We start from the raw sequence: 16508 nt of genomic DNA on the forward strand, positions 1-16508 counted from the left end.
ATTAAATGAGTTAAAAAAAATACATATTCTCAAATATTAATGGACCGAAGAAGTTATTAACACCTAGCTTGATTTGAATGGTTGAATACTCTTGTGCATCTCTCTCATTTTTCATGCCACCATTTTTATTTAGGAGAATTCTACGGTACAGTCACCCAAATGACTTTTCCAATAAAGTCAAACATTTTAAATCAGTTTGTGGAAAACCGGCTTTAAAAGTCTAAATAAAAATGGAATTTATTAAAGGACCAACAGGGAAATGTATTTTACAACCCTTTATATTATGTCCAAATTATCAAGATATTACACTAGTTAAAGCACAAATTAGATGGTGTGATACAACGGCTGAATATTTTTTAGACAAATATTTATATGAAAGCCATGAAAATATAGATCATTTTTTATATAATGAATATAAAGGACTAGCTCAAGATTTAAGGAATAAACTTAAAGAAATAGCTAGATGAGTGAAGAAAATAATACACTCACAACCAGAGTCAAAGCTTTGCTTGACGAAACCAAGAAATTAAATGAGAGATTTGAAAAGCAGATTTCTTTTCTTGAAACCTTACCTCAAATCTATAAACAAAATAATTTGTTTACAAAAGATTATGAGCAAGGATTAGAAAGACCCCATGAAACTTGGGAAAATATGGAAAAAGATTTTCCGTGTTACAATAAAAATGAGAATAATAAATATCCTCATATATATCATTCTTTTAATCCTCAGTTAAACAATATCACTGATATGATTAATTATCTGATAAAAAACTGTTGTATACAACATCTTTCTCTTCAAGAAGGGGGGAAGAATAAGGAAAAAATCGAAGAAAAAACCTTATTTGCTAATTATAAAAGATGAGTATAGAAGAAAACATAGAGTATCAACTCGAAAAATTAGATCAACTTATGGCTACTTTAGACATAAGCGAAAAAGATTCCATTAAGGAAGAACCTGAACCTAAAGATCTAGAAGATATTATCTACGACTTTAGTTCCGATGATGATTCAAAAGACGATGGAAATTTCGTTAAAATAGAACAATTAGAAATGGGCGAAAGCTCAGGAACAAAAAGAGAACCCTCTTATAATTGGAATGCAGAATTCCATAGAGAATTTTCCCAAGCTAAATACCAAAAAATTCCTATGAGTTATATTCCCAAACATAGTGTAAACGATGGAAGTGGAATTTTAAATATTGATTGCGTTGACAATCTTGTCCAAACTATAAGAAGTTGGTATAATAAAAATACTATCCAGATACAGTTAGATAGTGACTTAAAAGGTCTAAGCCCAAAACAAATTTTTAATTATCTTTTGTGTAGAACAGAAGGTAATGCATATAAATTTCTGGCCGAAAAACCTGAAGAAGAACAAACTGCAGAAAACAGTATGGGAATGATTAATAAAATCTTTGAATGGCTTTTAAATGAATTCAAAGGATGGCAAGATACGGTAGATTCAAATACCGCCTTTAACACTGAAAAATTATGGAGAATAATGAATTTATCCATATGTAATCCTTGTTACATAGAAAATTATATTTGTGAATTCTCACAATTGTATTATGATTTAAATAAAGACACTAGAGAAAACCAAAAGGTTGTTGAATTATTTTACCAAAAATTACCTATGTCTATGTCCCAAATAATTCAAAATGAATTTAACAGTGCAGTATCCTCAGGAACGGTTAAAAATACTTTAGGAGCTAGAATTTCTATTCTTAGAAATTGGATACAAGAACAATGCCTAAAGAAACAATCAAAACGAGAAGCACGAATAGGATTGTGCTGTGATAGAATCCAAGGGAAAATTGGAGCATATGGTTGTGAAAAAACTAGGAAAAGGAGGAAATATCCTAGAAGAAAGAAATTTAAAAGATTTTCCTATGATAAAAAGAAACATAGGAAGAAAAAATTCTATAGAAGAAAAAGAGAATACCCTAGGAAAAATAAAACCTGTCCTAAAGGTAAAAAATCATGTACATGTTGGTTATGCCATGAAATAGGACATTATGCTAATGAATGTCCAAAGAAAGTTTCTAAAGAAAAGAAACAAGTATTAAACATGATCTATAGAATAGGTTATGAACCAGTAGAATCAGACTCAGATTCTGATTGGGAACATCAAAGTTTCTATGAACTTTGTACAGATTCCGAAGATGAGCAAAACCAAGATTTTGAGTAAAGGAAACCCTAGTGCTACCTTTATTAAAATAAAACTTCGTAAGAAGGAGATTTTAGCCTATTTAGATACAGGCGCAACATTATGTTTTGGAAAACGAAACATATCAAGAAATTGGGAAAGATTAGGAAAACCCAAAGAAATAATTGTTGCAGATAAGTCAAAACATCAAATATGGTTTGTTTTGAAAAACATCTCAATTACTATAGAAGGTCATGAATTCTTCATACCAACAATTTATCTCCATGATTCAGGATTAGATTTAATCATTGGAAATAACTTTTTAAAGTTATATGCACCGTTTGTGCAAAATGTTAAAACTATTTCTTTACTTTGGAAAAATTTAGCAAACCCCAAAGAAAAGACAAAAGTTATAACGACAAAAATTATAACTAGAAATGAGATTATTCAATTAATTTCTGAAAATCTTATAAACCTAAAGAGTATTTGGGAAGAAGGTAAATTATTTTTAAATCTTGAAGAAATAGAACAAAAACTTGATGCTGTATGTTCAGAAGATCCTTTGGATAATCTGAAAAATACAAATCATGAACTTGTTACCATCAAATTGCGAGATCCTAATAAGGAGATTAATGTAAAGTATAAAATGCCTTATTCAGTACAAGATAAATTAGAATTTCAAAAGGATATAAAAGAACTTCAAGAAAAGAAGTTAATTACTCCATCTGCAAGTCCACATTCGGCACCCGCTTTTTATGTGACAAATCACAATGAAATAAAAAGAGGAAAAGCTAGAATGGTGATAAATTATAAGAAACTCAATGATGCTACAATCGGAGATTCTTATAAATTACCACGAAAGGATTATATTTTGCAAAAAATAAAAGGATGTGATTGGTTTTCATCTTTTGATGCAAAATCAGGATACTATCAAATCAGACTTTCAGAAGGAACTAAGCCTTTAACAGCTTTTTCATGTCCACAAGGACACTACCAATGGAATGTTCTTCCATTTGGACTAAAACAAGCACCATCTATATACCAAAGATTTATGGATAATGCTCTTAGAGGATTAGAACATATATGTTTGGCATATATTGATGATATTTTAGTTTTTACAAAAGGAACTAAAGAACAACATCTTAAAGATGTAGAAATTGTTTTAAATAGAATTTCAGAAAAGGGAATTGTTATTTCAAAAAAGAAATCACAATTAGCCAAAAAAGAAATCGAGTATTTGGGCCTTATTTTTAAAGAAAATGGCACCCTCGATTTATCTCCACATGTTCAGGAAAAAATTCAAGCTTTCCCTGATGAATTGAAAGATCGAAAACAAATTCAAAGATTTTTAGGATGTTTGAATTATATTGCCAATGAAGGATTTTTCAAAAATTTGGCAACTGAAAGAAAGATTTTACAGAAAAAGATATCTGAGAAAGTTCCATGGTCATGGACTGAACAAGATACTCTAACTGTAAAAACTATTAAAAGAAAAATTAAAGTTTTACCCAGCTTATACAATCCAACAGAAAACGATTTTTTAATTGTTGAGATTGATGCTGATAAAACAACCTGGGCAGGTTGTATGAGAGCTCTACCTAATGGTAAAGCGATACTGAATCTTGATGATTCGGGAAACTATGTTGGTGATGTAACCCATCAACAAGGAATGAAAGATACTGGAGCAACCCAGTACGCTAAGTCTAGTAGCTCGAAAGAGAAATTAGACAAACTCTCTGATTCATCAGAAAAATTAGTATCAAGAGATACTAAGATTGATTATTCTTATGAAAATATTAAAAATAAGATAAAAGATGAAGATCTTTTACTTTGTAAATATGTTTCAGGATCATTTACAGATACCGAAACAAGATATCCAATTCATGAATTAGAAACATTGAGTTGTGTTAAAGTTTTAACAAAATGGCAAATGGAATTAATTCCAACCAGATTTTTATTAAGAACAGATTCCAAATATGTAACTGGATTTTGGAAATATGACCTTCGTGTCAATTATAAATATGGAAGACTTGTAAGATGGCAGATGAAACTTCAACCGTTTCACCCATATATTGAATATATAAAATCTGAAAAGAATTGCTTTGCAGACGCACTGACAAGAGAATGGAAGCAGCTATAAAGACGCTACAGAATTCTCTCAGACAAAAACAGGAGCAAATTGCCTCTGCAAAAAATCGTCTAGAAACTCTTCTTTCTGAAGAGGGGGAGATGATATTAACAATTCAAAACCTTGAAAAACTCTGTAAAAAAGAAACATCAACAGTTTCAGAATCTAAAAATAGTGAAAACTGGGATCTGCTTGGTCAAGATTCTGGAAAGTTCAACTACTATGTAAAATACTCAGCTCCAAAAGAGTCAAACATCCCAATTGAGTCAATAGAACCAAAAGGATGGAAATCCCCAACAACTGTCCTTGCAGATTTACCAAAAACATCTTGGGCTGATAAAGTCGAAGAAGATGAAAGAAAAAATGGAAAAGAAAAAGAACCCATTGATCAACAAACAAGTCAAAAGATTGACAGTCAACTTGGAGGCAAAAAGAAAGTTTATGTAATTTTTGATGGACCTATGAAAGGTATCTACCAAAACTGGGAAACCACAAAGTTACATACAAACGGCAAAAATGTCAGATACAAAGGGTATGAGACCCTTGAAGAAGCAAAAACAGCCTACAACGCTGTTTACAAGGAAGTTGCAACAGCAAACAATATAGTCCAGCCATCAAAAATGGAGACTAAGAAGAAAATATCTGTAGATAGAATTATCTATGGAGAAAGCAAATTTGTTAAAGAAGTCACCATTGGAGACTACTACAAAAACTGGAGATGGTTAACCAACTACTCAGAAGACTTAAAAACAGAATGTTTTTATCCTAGCAACAACGGGATAGAAGTAAAAGCTGTAACAGTCCCAGGCGTAGGAAAAGAATTAGTCAGATCATTCTATGATTGTGGAATGATTAAAACAATGTATCTTCAAGAAGATGCAGGAAGAAAAATTCATGAACTAGAACTTCTTCCAAAAGATATAGGCGAAATCGCTTATAAGTTCAACAATAGCTTCGCAAAAGGTAAAGAGTTCTTTTTATCTTTTACTTCAACTTATCCATGGTTTGAAGACGATGAAGTTATTAAAGCCAGACACTTAATCAAGATTGGCATTTCAAATCATTCATATCCAACAAATGATGGAAGAGATGTAGATCCAAGACCAGAATGTTTTCTGCATCAAATGGAAAAATTCTATGATGCTCTCATCAGATTTGGAGTAAAATTACCAAACTTCAGGGTAATTACTGTAAAAGGAAGTTTTCTAGTCTATAGTGATTCAAGGAAACAAGCAAAAGAAGAGCATCTTCAGCAAATCCTAAAGTTTGAAGAAAACTTTAGTGGGCTTGAAGCAGACTTGGGCCATCTACCCGACCCAATCCAACAGGAATGCTGCCGACACTTTCAAAAATACAAAGGACACCAATGCAAGTGGTGCGCAAAAGACATGAAAAACGTGGCCGACAAAGAATCGTTGTATGATAGTGACATATCACCAAATAATGAAGAAAATGTAGAAAGTTAGTGGGCATGGGACCCATTTAGAGATAAGCCTTATCTCTAAGGCAATTATGTAATCTACTTTTCTGTATTTTCTTTACTTCCTTTGTCGTATAGTAAGCTGTAGCCAGCTGTAAGGATGGAGACGTAGTACCTATCTGTAAGTCTCTATGCCTATAAATAAGAGCCTTGAAGCTCATTTGTACTCACCATGTTTTGAAGCAATATAAGTTATATCGTTTGATATGAGCTTGCCTCTTAGTTTTTAGAACTAGTGGTCCTATAGTGGTAAAACACTATAGCTGAGAATTCTTGAGGTAATACTCTGGAGGAATTCGCCCTGAGTTGGGATAAACTCAACACAAGCAGAAAAAACTGCTGAAGAAGATCAGATTGCTGAAGCACAACAACCCATATTTCTGAAGAAAGATCAGGTATGAATTTATCAAGAATTATTATAAAATATGTCTGAAGTTTCATATTTTGAAGGAACATCTAGTTATCATGCTGATAGCATAATAGATAATAAAATTGAAGAAGCAGATTTGTCTTTAACTGCTGAAGAAAATTTTAAAAGAAAGTTTAGTAAACTTAAGGAATTTCTGTCAAGAAAAAATATTCTAAAATTCGGAATAATGGTAGGAGAGGAAGCAATTCCAATTGAAACAACTAATGGAAAAATAGTTATATCAACTATAGATAAACAACAAATCGATAAAAGACTTGGAAAATTTTCTGAAAACGAGAGAAAAAGGATTGGTTATATTCATATATCAACCATTCAAATTCTAATCAAAAGTACCTTCATGAAGGGTATTGATTCACCTCTAGAAATAGCTCTAGAAGATTCTAGAATTAGAAATAAAAAACAAGCAGTAATTGCAAAAGGAAATTGTAATCTAAAATATGGAAAGATAAAATTTGATATAAATTTACAGATGGGATTATCCCTAAAAGATATAGATTTGAATAAATCTATAGTTTTTCATTATAAGCTAAAAGATTCAACATTTATGAAAGAAGGTAATCATCCTTTTACAATTTACTACAGAATTAATTATGCTTTGAGTAATTCACATCATAGCATAGAATTTATAGGAAAAGAGACAATTCATATTGATGAGCTATTTACACCATTAATTACTTTGGAAACACCAATATTTAAAGATATCACGAGAAATAGTTTTTCTCTGATAGAAGCAGAAAAGAATATGTTTGAAGAAACAGAAAAACCGTTGTTTAGAAGCCAAAGTCTTCGAATAACATCACCGAACAAAGATCAAAAAGATTTTAGCAAATCATTAAGTTCTCAAACCATATTTGAAGATGATACTTCATCTTCATTCGAACCACCTAGAAAGGATTTCGAAATAAGCAGAGAAAAAGAGCTTAAGGATCTGCATGATTCTATAAAAACTCTATCGATACAGGTTAATAAGATTAATCAAAGACTATAAAAAGTCAAAATGCCTGGTTTAACTCTTAAATCAGAATTAATACTTTTTAAAACTAGGTTACAACATCTAGTAAGTGATATAGAATGGTATTATGATCTAATATCATACAAACAAATAAAAACTGATCAAATGCTAGAACAAGAAAACCTCCGCTGGAGAATCAACAATTAAGATATGCCTGGACTAGATCTTATAACAGAATTAAGACTCTTCAAGAAAAGGCTAGAAGACATAGTCTTTGAAATAGAATTATATTATGAAAGAATTGTTTTTAAACAAACTCTTTACAATTCTAGAGAATTTGTTATATATCATATAGAATATATTGAAGATCTATTAAGAGATACAGAAGATTTAGAAAATCTTACTCAGATACAAAAACAAAGAGCTAAAACACTTTTAAAACCTTTTCAAGGATTAACTAAAATCGAACAAATGTTAAACGAAGTTCGAAAAAATTCCGCTGAAAACCCCACTCCAAACCTGGTATCAGAGCAGGAAACACAATCCTAAGGGATAAACATGAAAATAAAGATAAAAAAGAAATTAAAAAATATTTTTTATATAAAACAAAAGCTTTTTAAAATCGTTTTTCCGAATAACCGATTTAAAAAGACATCCACGTGGCACTCTCTTATTAAGCCACATAAGCGACTTTTCCAGAAAAGTCATAAAAACAACTGCACCATAGCAGTCCCCTTTTATTTATACGAAATATATTCACATAACTTTTTTTACAAAAACAAAAGAAACTCATTTCATTTATAATATCATTCTTAATACAGGATGACAAATTGTAACACCCCGTTTTCCCAATGTAAAATTTTCATAATTAAAAATCAGAGTAATTCAACTTTAAACGGAATGCTACACTTCTAAAAAAAAATCATAAACTGAATAAATAACAATTGATTCTTCAAAATCATTTAACATAAGTAATTCAAAACTTCGCAGCGGAATTAGTTCATTCAACATAAAAAATCTTTGGCACGCAGGCCTCGTCAGAAAATCTCATAAGTCTTAGTTCAATATTTATTCATAAAAGTTCATAAACAATACGTAAGGAATAGAAGTAAAGTCAAGTCCCATCCCGTTACGTATCAGAGCACCTAGACACACATGTGAGGAGTCCACTCACGACGCCTCTAATCTTGATTACCTGCAAGTTACCCATACGAAGAGCAACATTTCCAAGCAGAGGGGTGAGATTTCTCAAAACAAAAATATTAAACATATAAATCATATAAAGTACATTCAACAACTTAAACATCTTATAACTCATTAATCGTATCTAACAACTTAAACTTCCTTAACTAGTATCATTAATCTTCCTACATTAGTTATACACTTCATCTTATATTATCAATAATATCACATACATCATCACATATCATCATTAGTAAACATGTAGCATCATATCATAAATCACATAGCATCTTATCATAAATCACATAGCATCTTATCATAAACAACTTCATAATCAATCATCATAAGCAACTTCGTAATCAATCATCATACACATCATAATCATTCACCATCTTAAGCATCATAATCATTCATAAAGCACTTCATTAATAGCTCATCAATTTGACATCTTAACATCTTAACATCTCGATAACTTGACATCTTAACAACTTGACCTGACAATGCATCTAGACTCGACTATGCAACTCTTAACGTCTTAAACCATCTTTGATCATCATGAAAATGCAAATGCATGTGGTACCATTTTAGGGCATAAGCCCTCATCATCGTGGTTGAGCATAAATATACTCCTAGGGCATAAGCCCTCATCGTCGTGGTTGAGCAAAAGCTCCATCGTCGTGGTTGAGCAAAAAGCTCCATCATCGTGGTTGAGCAAAAGCTCCATCGTCGTGGTTGAGCAAAAGCTCCAGGGCATGAGCCCTCATTTATAAATGAGTATGCATGGACTCAACATCATACGTCTTAGAAACTTCATGAACATCTATGACATCTTAACAACTTGACGACTTCATAACGACTCGACGACTTAACAACTTCATATCATCTTAACGTCTTAACATCTTAACATCTTGACAACATATGGATCACATAAATAATTCATGTCATATCATAATATAACAATATCAAATGATAATAAACAACATCTTAAAACATCAAATTCATCAATCATAAACAACTTCATATAACATCGTATTTAAACATCGACAATAATTCACCATGTATCTTTGTAAAAACATAATAAATTATCCACAACATATTTTCATGTCAAACCAAAGCTACTGGAAAGATATCACAAATATCAACAACTTTCATGTTTAGAACAAAGATCAATTCAAAACAGAAACATATGAACAAAACGCAAAAACATGAAACAGAGAATGCTGTCACCGTACAATTTCGCTAAGACCTCCCTGTAGTATTTTAATCATAACTCAAAGACCAAACATTATTTTCACGTCAAACCAAAGCCACTAGAAAGCTAACAAAATTATCTAAAACTTTCATGTTTACGCCTAAGACCAATTCTGTACCGATCAATACCAGTTTTGATTTTAAATTCGGAAAAGTTGTGCTGAAAGTCCATAAAAATTCACTGTGACCTACGTGCAGTAATTTGACCATAACTCAAGTTCTATAAATCCTATTGACGTGAGACCAACGACATTAGAAAGCTAACATCCATACCTACAACTTTCATGTTTACACCTAAGACCAATTCCGCACTGATCAATACAGGTTTTAATATCAAAATTCGAGCAGAATGCAGATTTTCTCCAAGTTTCACCTAATCTCATGGTTCTAACCTCAAAACTACTTCCAATAATCATCCTATGGATTATCTAAGGTTTGTACATAATTTCTACATCAATTCAACAAGTTTTCATCATCTAATCATCAAAACTCTCCCAAAACCCTAATTCTCAAATTCTCACAAACTCTCCCCAACTTGTTAGATGTAATCTAATGATTTAACAACTTAATATTAATGCAAGATAGTCTCACCCTCACCTTAGATTAATTCCTGAATCAGCGGCAGCGTTCTTCTTTCCTAAGGTCTTCTCCTCTTCTCTTGACTTTTCTCTCCTCTTCTCTTCTTTCTTGTTCTCCTCTTTTCCAAAAAGCGGTTTCCGGTAAACTCTTTCTAACCTAAGCTTCTCTATTTATAATACTAAAATATTCTTTCCAAATCTATTTAGGCCCAACAACTTATTCTTCTTTCTATTCTAACCCCCAATTCCACTCACACTAATAATCCTCATAATCTTATTTATTTCTAAATTAAATATATCTCTCCCCCACTTAATAATAATAATACACCAATAACAAATATATCTCTAACAAATAACAAATATATTTCTACACTAAATAACAAATATATCTGTAACAAATAACAAATATATATTTCTACACCAAATAACAAATATATCTCTAACAAATAACAAATATATATTATTATAGTAAATACCAACATATAACATAACAAAATATCACTCATCAAAATAAATCGACTAAATCATAAAAAGACATCTAATCTCAAAACGACCTCCAAATCTACTTACTCTAATAATTCTCATATTCTAATAAATAATAGAATAATGCCACATAATAAAATACTAACACCTCATATAAATAAATAAATCACATAAATAGACTCTAACTTAATAAAAATAATTAAATAAAAAGGAGAGCGTTACACAAATCATCATGAATTTGAAATATTGCTAATAAATGGTCACGTTGTTTGTTTGTCTCTAAATATAATTTATTTTGAAATACTAAGTGATTCTTTACAAACATTTAGAATTGCTCCAAACATGGAATTAGTACTAAGCTTACAAAAGATGTCGTCTACCCACTTGCTTACAATCAAGCTCTATGAAACCGAAGCTAAACTCTATGACTTAGTGCTCTATGAAAAGAAGAAGAATAAGGTCCAGTATCTCACATTGATCAAACTTGTTCTCGGTATTGACATTGATCCAGAATCTCTGGAAATAGCATCTCTTAATGCAGATGAACTTGAGGTATTGCCCTTTTACTGATTATATTGGGGAATGAATGAATGAATGCTTAGGTTAGGTCTCTTGTTGAAGAAAAAGAATAATAATGCTCAATATGTTTTCATTGTTGTACGTACGTCGAGTAAGAAAGATCGAGGACAGTGTTTTGATTTTTAATGGAACAATAGGACATAAAAGGACGTTAAATAAATGCATTATATTTATATTTTATCTGAAGTGATTATCATGTGAAAGTTGTTATTCAACTAAAACTGCAGTTGACACTAAACAAGCTTATAACCACTTTAATTCCAAGTCATAAGAGTTAATATTTTTCCTATGTGTATGACGTTTCAATGTTTTCTATGTGTTGAATTGATTTATGTTTGAACACTTGCGGTTTTACAACACATACCTGAGATTACATTGCATTCATTCATGAATTTATTGAACTCGTAATGAGTCTGATCATGTTGCATTCATTCATGTTTGAACATAATCTTGTGAAGAAAGATGGCTTATACTAAAATTTGAATCTATATTTTATCTGTTACCAATAGAATTTCTGAGAACAAGTAATGGCATTCTAATGCACCAAAGCAAGTATGCAAGAAATTTTTTGAAGTAATTTGAGATAGAACACTGCAATGTGTGCAGTGTCACCTGCTAAACCCAGATTACATTCTGCAAATAGTAAAGAGCAAATTGCAGATTTGCTAACAAAAGTTGTGCGCGGCTGTGCAAGTATTTCAGAAGCTAAGAGATCAAATGGGAATGAAAACTGTGGCTAACTTGAATTAAGGTGGTATGTTAAAGTTTGATTCAATTTAGTCAAAATAATGAGATTACTTGTAGTGCAAGTAATATAGTGATAGAGTTAGAAATTCTGTTTTGACAGTTTGTAAGAATAGTTTGTTATGCATTTGAGAGATTATAGCTCTACCGTGTGATATATATATATATATACTTTCTATATTAATGAGAACAGTCAAAACCTAGGTGATTCATTGTGTTCTTTTCTTCTCACTCCCTCTCTCACAAAACCTTCCTCTCTCTTTTATCTTCTTCTCTGATAACAATATTAAAAACTGAATCAAAGTGTGTGAGTGTGGGCAAGAACAAAATGAAAGTTCAAGTTATAACAATAAGAAGAAATTGTTATGTTAAAGTTGGCCGCTACTAACTGTAACACATTATTCCATGTCATAAGATACCAGTTGATCGTCCTTATTTCTTTTACACTATTATTCACGAGTTATTATTCTTCTTTGTGTAAGGTGTTTGAACTCTTGCAGTTTTACAAAACATACCTGACATTACATTGCATTCATTGATGAGTGAATTTTCAAACAAGTAGTTTCATTTGAAAATCATTTTCAATAACTGGTTTATTTTTCAAAAAAAAAAAAGTATTTTCATTATGGTAAACAAATACAAAGTAGTTTCGACTTTTTTAAAGAATCTCTAAAATTTAATCTCAAGATTATTGAGTATCATAATCACTTTTTTATAACTCTAACAAACAGATCCTTAATCTATGTTGCTTTTCAACATGAGTGATTTTTTTCCTCGTATGTGACAATACCATAGGTTAATTTTTATACGATTGCAGCATGTGAAACGTGCAGCCTTAAGGGATTTCAATGCTAGAAGTTCTGAAGTTATCTGAGAGGTGAGTGCAGTTTACTATATAGGATATTTCTGAGTCGCATTGTAAAAGTTAATAAATTTGAGCATGAAAATAAAAAAAAGAATATTACTCATTTCCTTGTCGCGAACACATGGTTACTTTTCCTGTTCCGGTTTTCTGTGAAGTAACCATGGTGCAATTCTGGACCTGTTCTCATATTGTTGAAATCTGATATGTTTTGTATAGTTTGCATGCAGCTTAAGTTTAATGTACCAAAATTGTACAAATTTCGTAAGAATAAAGAGGTGGATATTGATGTAGACCTATGGCATTTTTTACCTGCAAGTCGCCAAAGCGAAGGAATTTAGTACAGACAGAGATTGTGTAATATTCCAATAGATGATTAGATTGTATAAGAAAGATATTTATGTGTTTTTCCTCTTTCTCTAATACAGGCTCTTCTCAGAGTTGAGTGATTCCTCTCAGAATTGTGAATGATACTTTGCCAATTTTTTTTTCTCTCCACAAAAGTTTATGATTAAATCTTTAGTTTTATTTTCCTAAGATCAAGTTATGACTTATGTCGAATTGGTCCTTTAAATATTTATGCCATCATATTGGTCCCATGATTTCCAAATTAATTCTTCAAATGATGCTACTGCCAAATTTATCTTTTTGTTGTTACTTTAAACAACCAGTTTGATGGAGTTGATGACCAATTAATTCAAAAAAAAGATCCACTGAATGATTATTATAATGACACTTGATGTTTTCAGGAACTAATTTAGAGATTAAAAAACTTACAAGATTAATGTTTTTATGAAAGTAAAATGGACTTGTTAACTTGACATAGAACAAAACCAACATATAGTTCGCCTTATGCTTCTGTCAAATGAGCTGTGCTGCTGTGGTCCACCATGTTTTACAGAGAGTGAACCGAACAAAACGACGCATTTAATGTTCTCTCCAATGGCAGCTATACTTTGCCTCACCAAGTCTTTCACTGAAACACTGTCATCCTTAATGAAAGGCTGCTCTATAAGAGCAAGATCTCCTAACCTCTTTGAGATTCTTCCCTCAACAATTTTCTCTCTTATGTTCTCGGGTTTCAAAGCAAGGTCTTCTCTTTGCATTTCAGGTTCTTTTTCCTTCGTCACAATAATTTCGGGAATATCTTCAATAGATACAAACGGAACCTGAGGACAAGCAGCAACTTGCATTGCAAGATCATCAACCAACTCCTTGAATTTCTCACTTCTGCCAACAAAGTCGGTTTCACAGTTCACTTCAATTAGAACACCGATCCGTGCATCGTGAATGTTTGTACTGATCCTTCCCTCAGCTGCTAGTCTTCCGGATTTCTTATCAGCGGATGAGAGACCCTTTTCCTGAGGTATGCTTGCGCCTTTTCAAGATCGCCTTCTGTTTCAGCAAGAGCTTTCTTACAGTCCATCATCCCTGCACCGGTTTCTTCCCTTAATTGTTTAACCAATGAGGCCGAAACCACTACTGTTGATTTCCTGACAGAACATTAAAACAATTTAAGAGTTGCATCAAACAGATCTATTTTTTTCTCCCAATTTTCTTTCTGTGCACAACTAACACCTACATATGTGGTTACATTCAGTTGTTGCATTTTCTGAAATTATCACCGGTGTCGACATGTTAGTGTCGTATCCAATGTCTGTGTTTGTGTTGGATCTTTCATAGACTGACACTCGCATGTCATAAACAGACAAAACTTAGGTTAAGTTTTGTCTATACCAAGAATAATTCATAGATAATATTTAACATGTATACAAATTTGAAGGGAAGGTTAGGATGAAAATTGTCAAGAAAACTTAGCACACTGATATAGTTTGTAGTTCTAGTGACATCAATAGATTTCAAAAGTGAGTCAGTTCTTCACATCCTTTGTGAAGAGAGTGTATATAAATTTTAAGTGAAAGAAAAATAGTAGGAAACTGAGAAATGCAAGCTATTGCGTGACAGCTAAGCCAATTAGTAAATAAAGTTAATGCAATCACCAAAAAATGTCTACTTTGGTATAAATATGGATATTTTAGAATGGGCAAAACTACACCAGGGGGCCATTAACTTTAATTGAAATTTTCATACAGATAGTTTACTATCTTTTTTTGGTGTCAAATTAGTCTTTCATCTTTAAAAATATTTACAACGTTCAACCAACTTCAAATTAGCCTATATCCGTTCAATGATATACTAATTCGAATGTTTCACCGATCGGTACCACAATTGGACTTCTGTTGACAATGACAACGAGGTCACAGTTTTAGATAGAAACAAAAAACTATCGTGTTAATTTTGATGGATTAGATATTGTAACAGTCGCTATGATGTAACTTAGATGTAACCTTGATGAACTTAAGATGTAATGTATCTTTTAAAATGGTCAGCTACAGTTTTGGTAACATACATGAAAAATGAAGTTTGATCCTACATGAAGAAATGACTAAATTAACACGAAAACAAGATCAAGGACCTGTTTGAAACTTTAAATTAAGTTAAAGGACCCAGTTGTAGTTTTTCGTTTTAGAACTACTTACTTTGGTTCAGTTTCCTTGCTGAAGTTTGTGAGGTGACTTCAGTAGAAAAATCCTGGCTTTTTTCCTTAGGAGCTCGTGTGCTTTGATAATGTCACCTCGACTCTCTGATAGAGCATTTTTGCAGTCCATCATTCCAGTTCCAGTTTCGTCCTGAAGTTGCTTCACAAGTGCTGGTGATATAGTTGCTGCAATCCATGGGGGGCGAAACAGACATTTAAAATTAGAAATCTTATGTAAGAATTCAAAGATATGTCAACAGGCTGGTTCAAACTCCCAGTTCTACCCAGGGGCAAGATATCCAATTGAAAATCGTCACAGACGATTCTGTTTGGATAAACAACTTAATTAAGCACTTATATGATAAGTGCTTATGCTATAAGCACTTAAGTTGTTTATCCAAACATAACCTATGTATAAGCTATCTTTATAGTACAATATAAAATAATGTAAAACTGTTTACATACAAGCTATAACTTTTTTCATATGCTATCATGGATAGCTTATGGACATGTCATAAGTTGTTTCGCTAAGCTATCATATGCATTTGGTAAGTTAATCGGAAAAACCATGTACATATGCATGTTATTGCAAAAGAAATATGATTGATTTTAGTTGTAATTTCGGAAAATGACATACAATCAGTATTTCCATATGTAAAATACGAATGCGATAAATTAGCAGAAAAAGTGTGAGATAAAAAACAAGAACCTTATGTTTCTTGATGTAATGTCTGATTCTGTAACAACAGGGCTAGGATCAAATGCATCGCTATCTGTCTCAGTTGCAGGTGCAACTTCTTCCTTTCCACTGTCACTTTTTGATTGTTTTTTATCTTCTGCAACAATTAGCTCAATATTCAAGGCCATGAAAACTCAGTTATGGAAAAGAAAAAGAAAAAAAACTATCAAAATTCAAACTCAGTTATGGAAAAATATCACATTCAATTCATATAATAGGCAAGGTCGTGAAAACTTAAGCACTTTTTTGTTTTTCAAAATTAATTAACTTATTGAATTAACTGCAATTGAGCATTCTGTTCCGATTTCTTGAAACACAAAAAGAACGTTGTTTTCAAAATGAACACAATTAAGTTAACTTAGTGAAGAATTAATTGCAATTGAGCATTTAGTTTCAATATCAAACACAGTGTAACA

At 31.7% G+C, this 16508-nt stretch overlaps 1 protein-coding gene across 2 annotated transcripts in view; it reads right to left on the minus strand.

Annotated features, from left to right (window-relative positions):
- Nucleotides 1–12530: 12530 nt before the first annotated feature.
- Nucleotides 12531–16508, minus strand: part of EMB2726 (elongation factor Ts family protein) — a 70376-nt gene continuing 66398 nt past the window's right edge. Inside the window, exons 6-7 of one of the 2 annotated variants that reach the window (XR_015016230.1) lie at nt 13592–14307; nt 12531–13126 (exon numbers count right to left, since the gene is read on the minus strand). Coding sequence is in view for 1 of the 2 variants with exons in the window: in XM_085720130.1 (XP_085576256.1) it covers nt 14133–14307 (175 nt within the window). In the remaining variant the exon portion in view is untranslated. Of the gene's footprint in view, nt 13127–13510; nt 14308–16508 lie in introns of those variants that run through there. The other variant, XM_085720130.1, reaches the window with a different exon arrangement.

Source organism: Medicago sativa, chromosome 6, assembly GCF_051527215.1.
Source record: "Medicago sativa cultivar Bolivia chromosome 6, Bolivia_mono, whole genome shotgun sequence".
NCBI classification, from domain to species: Eukaryota; Viridiplantae; Streptophyta; class Magnoliopsida; order Fabales; family Fabaceae; genus Medicago; species Medicago sativa.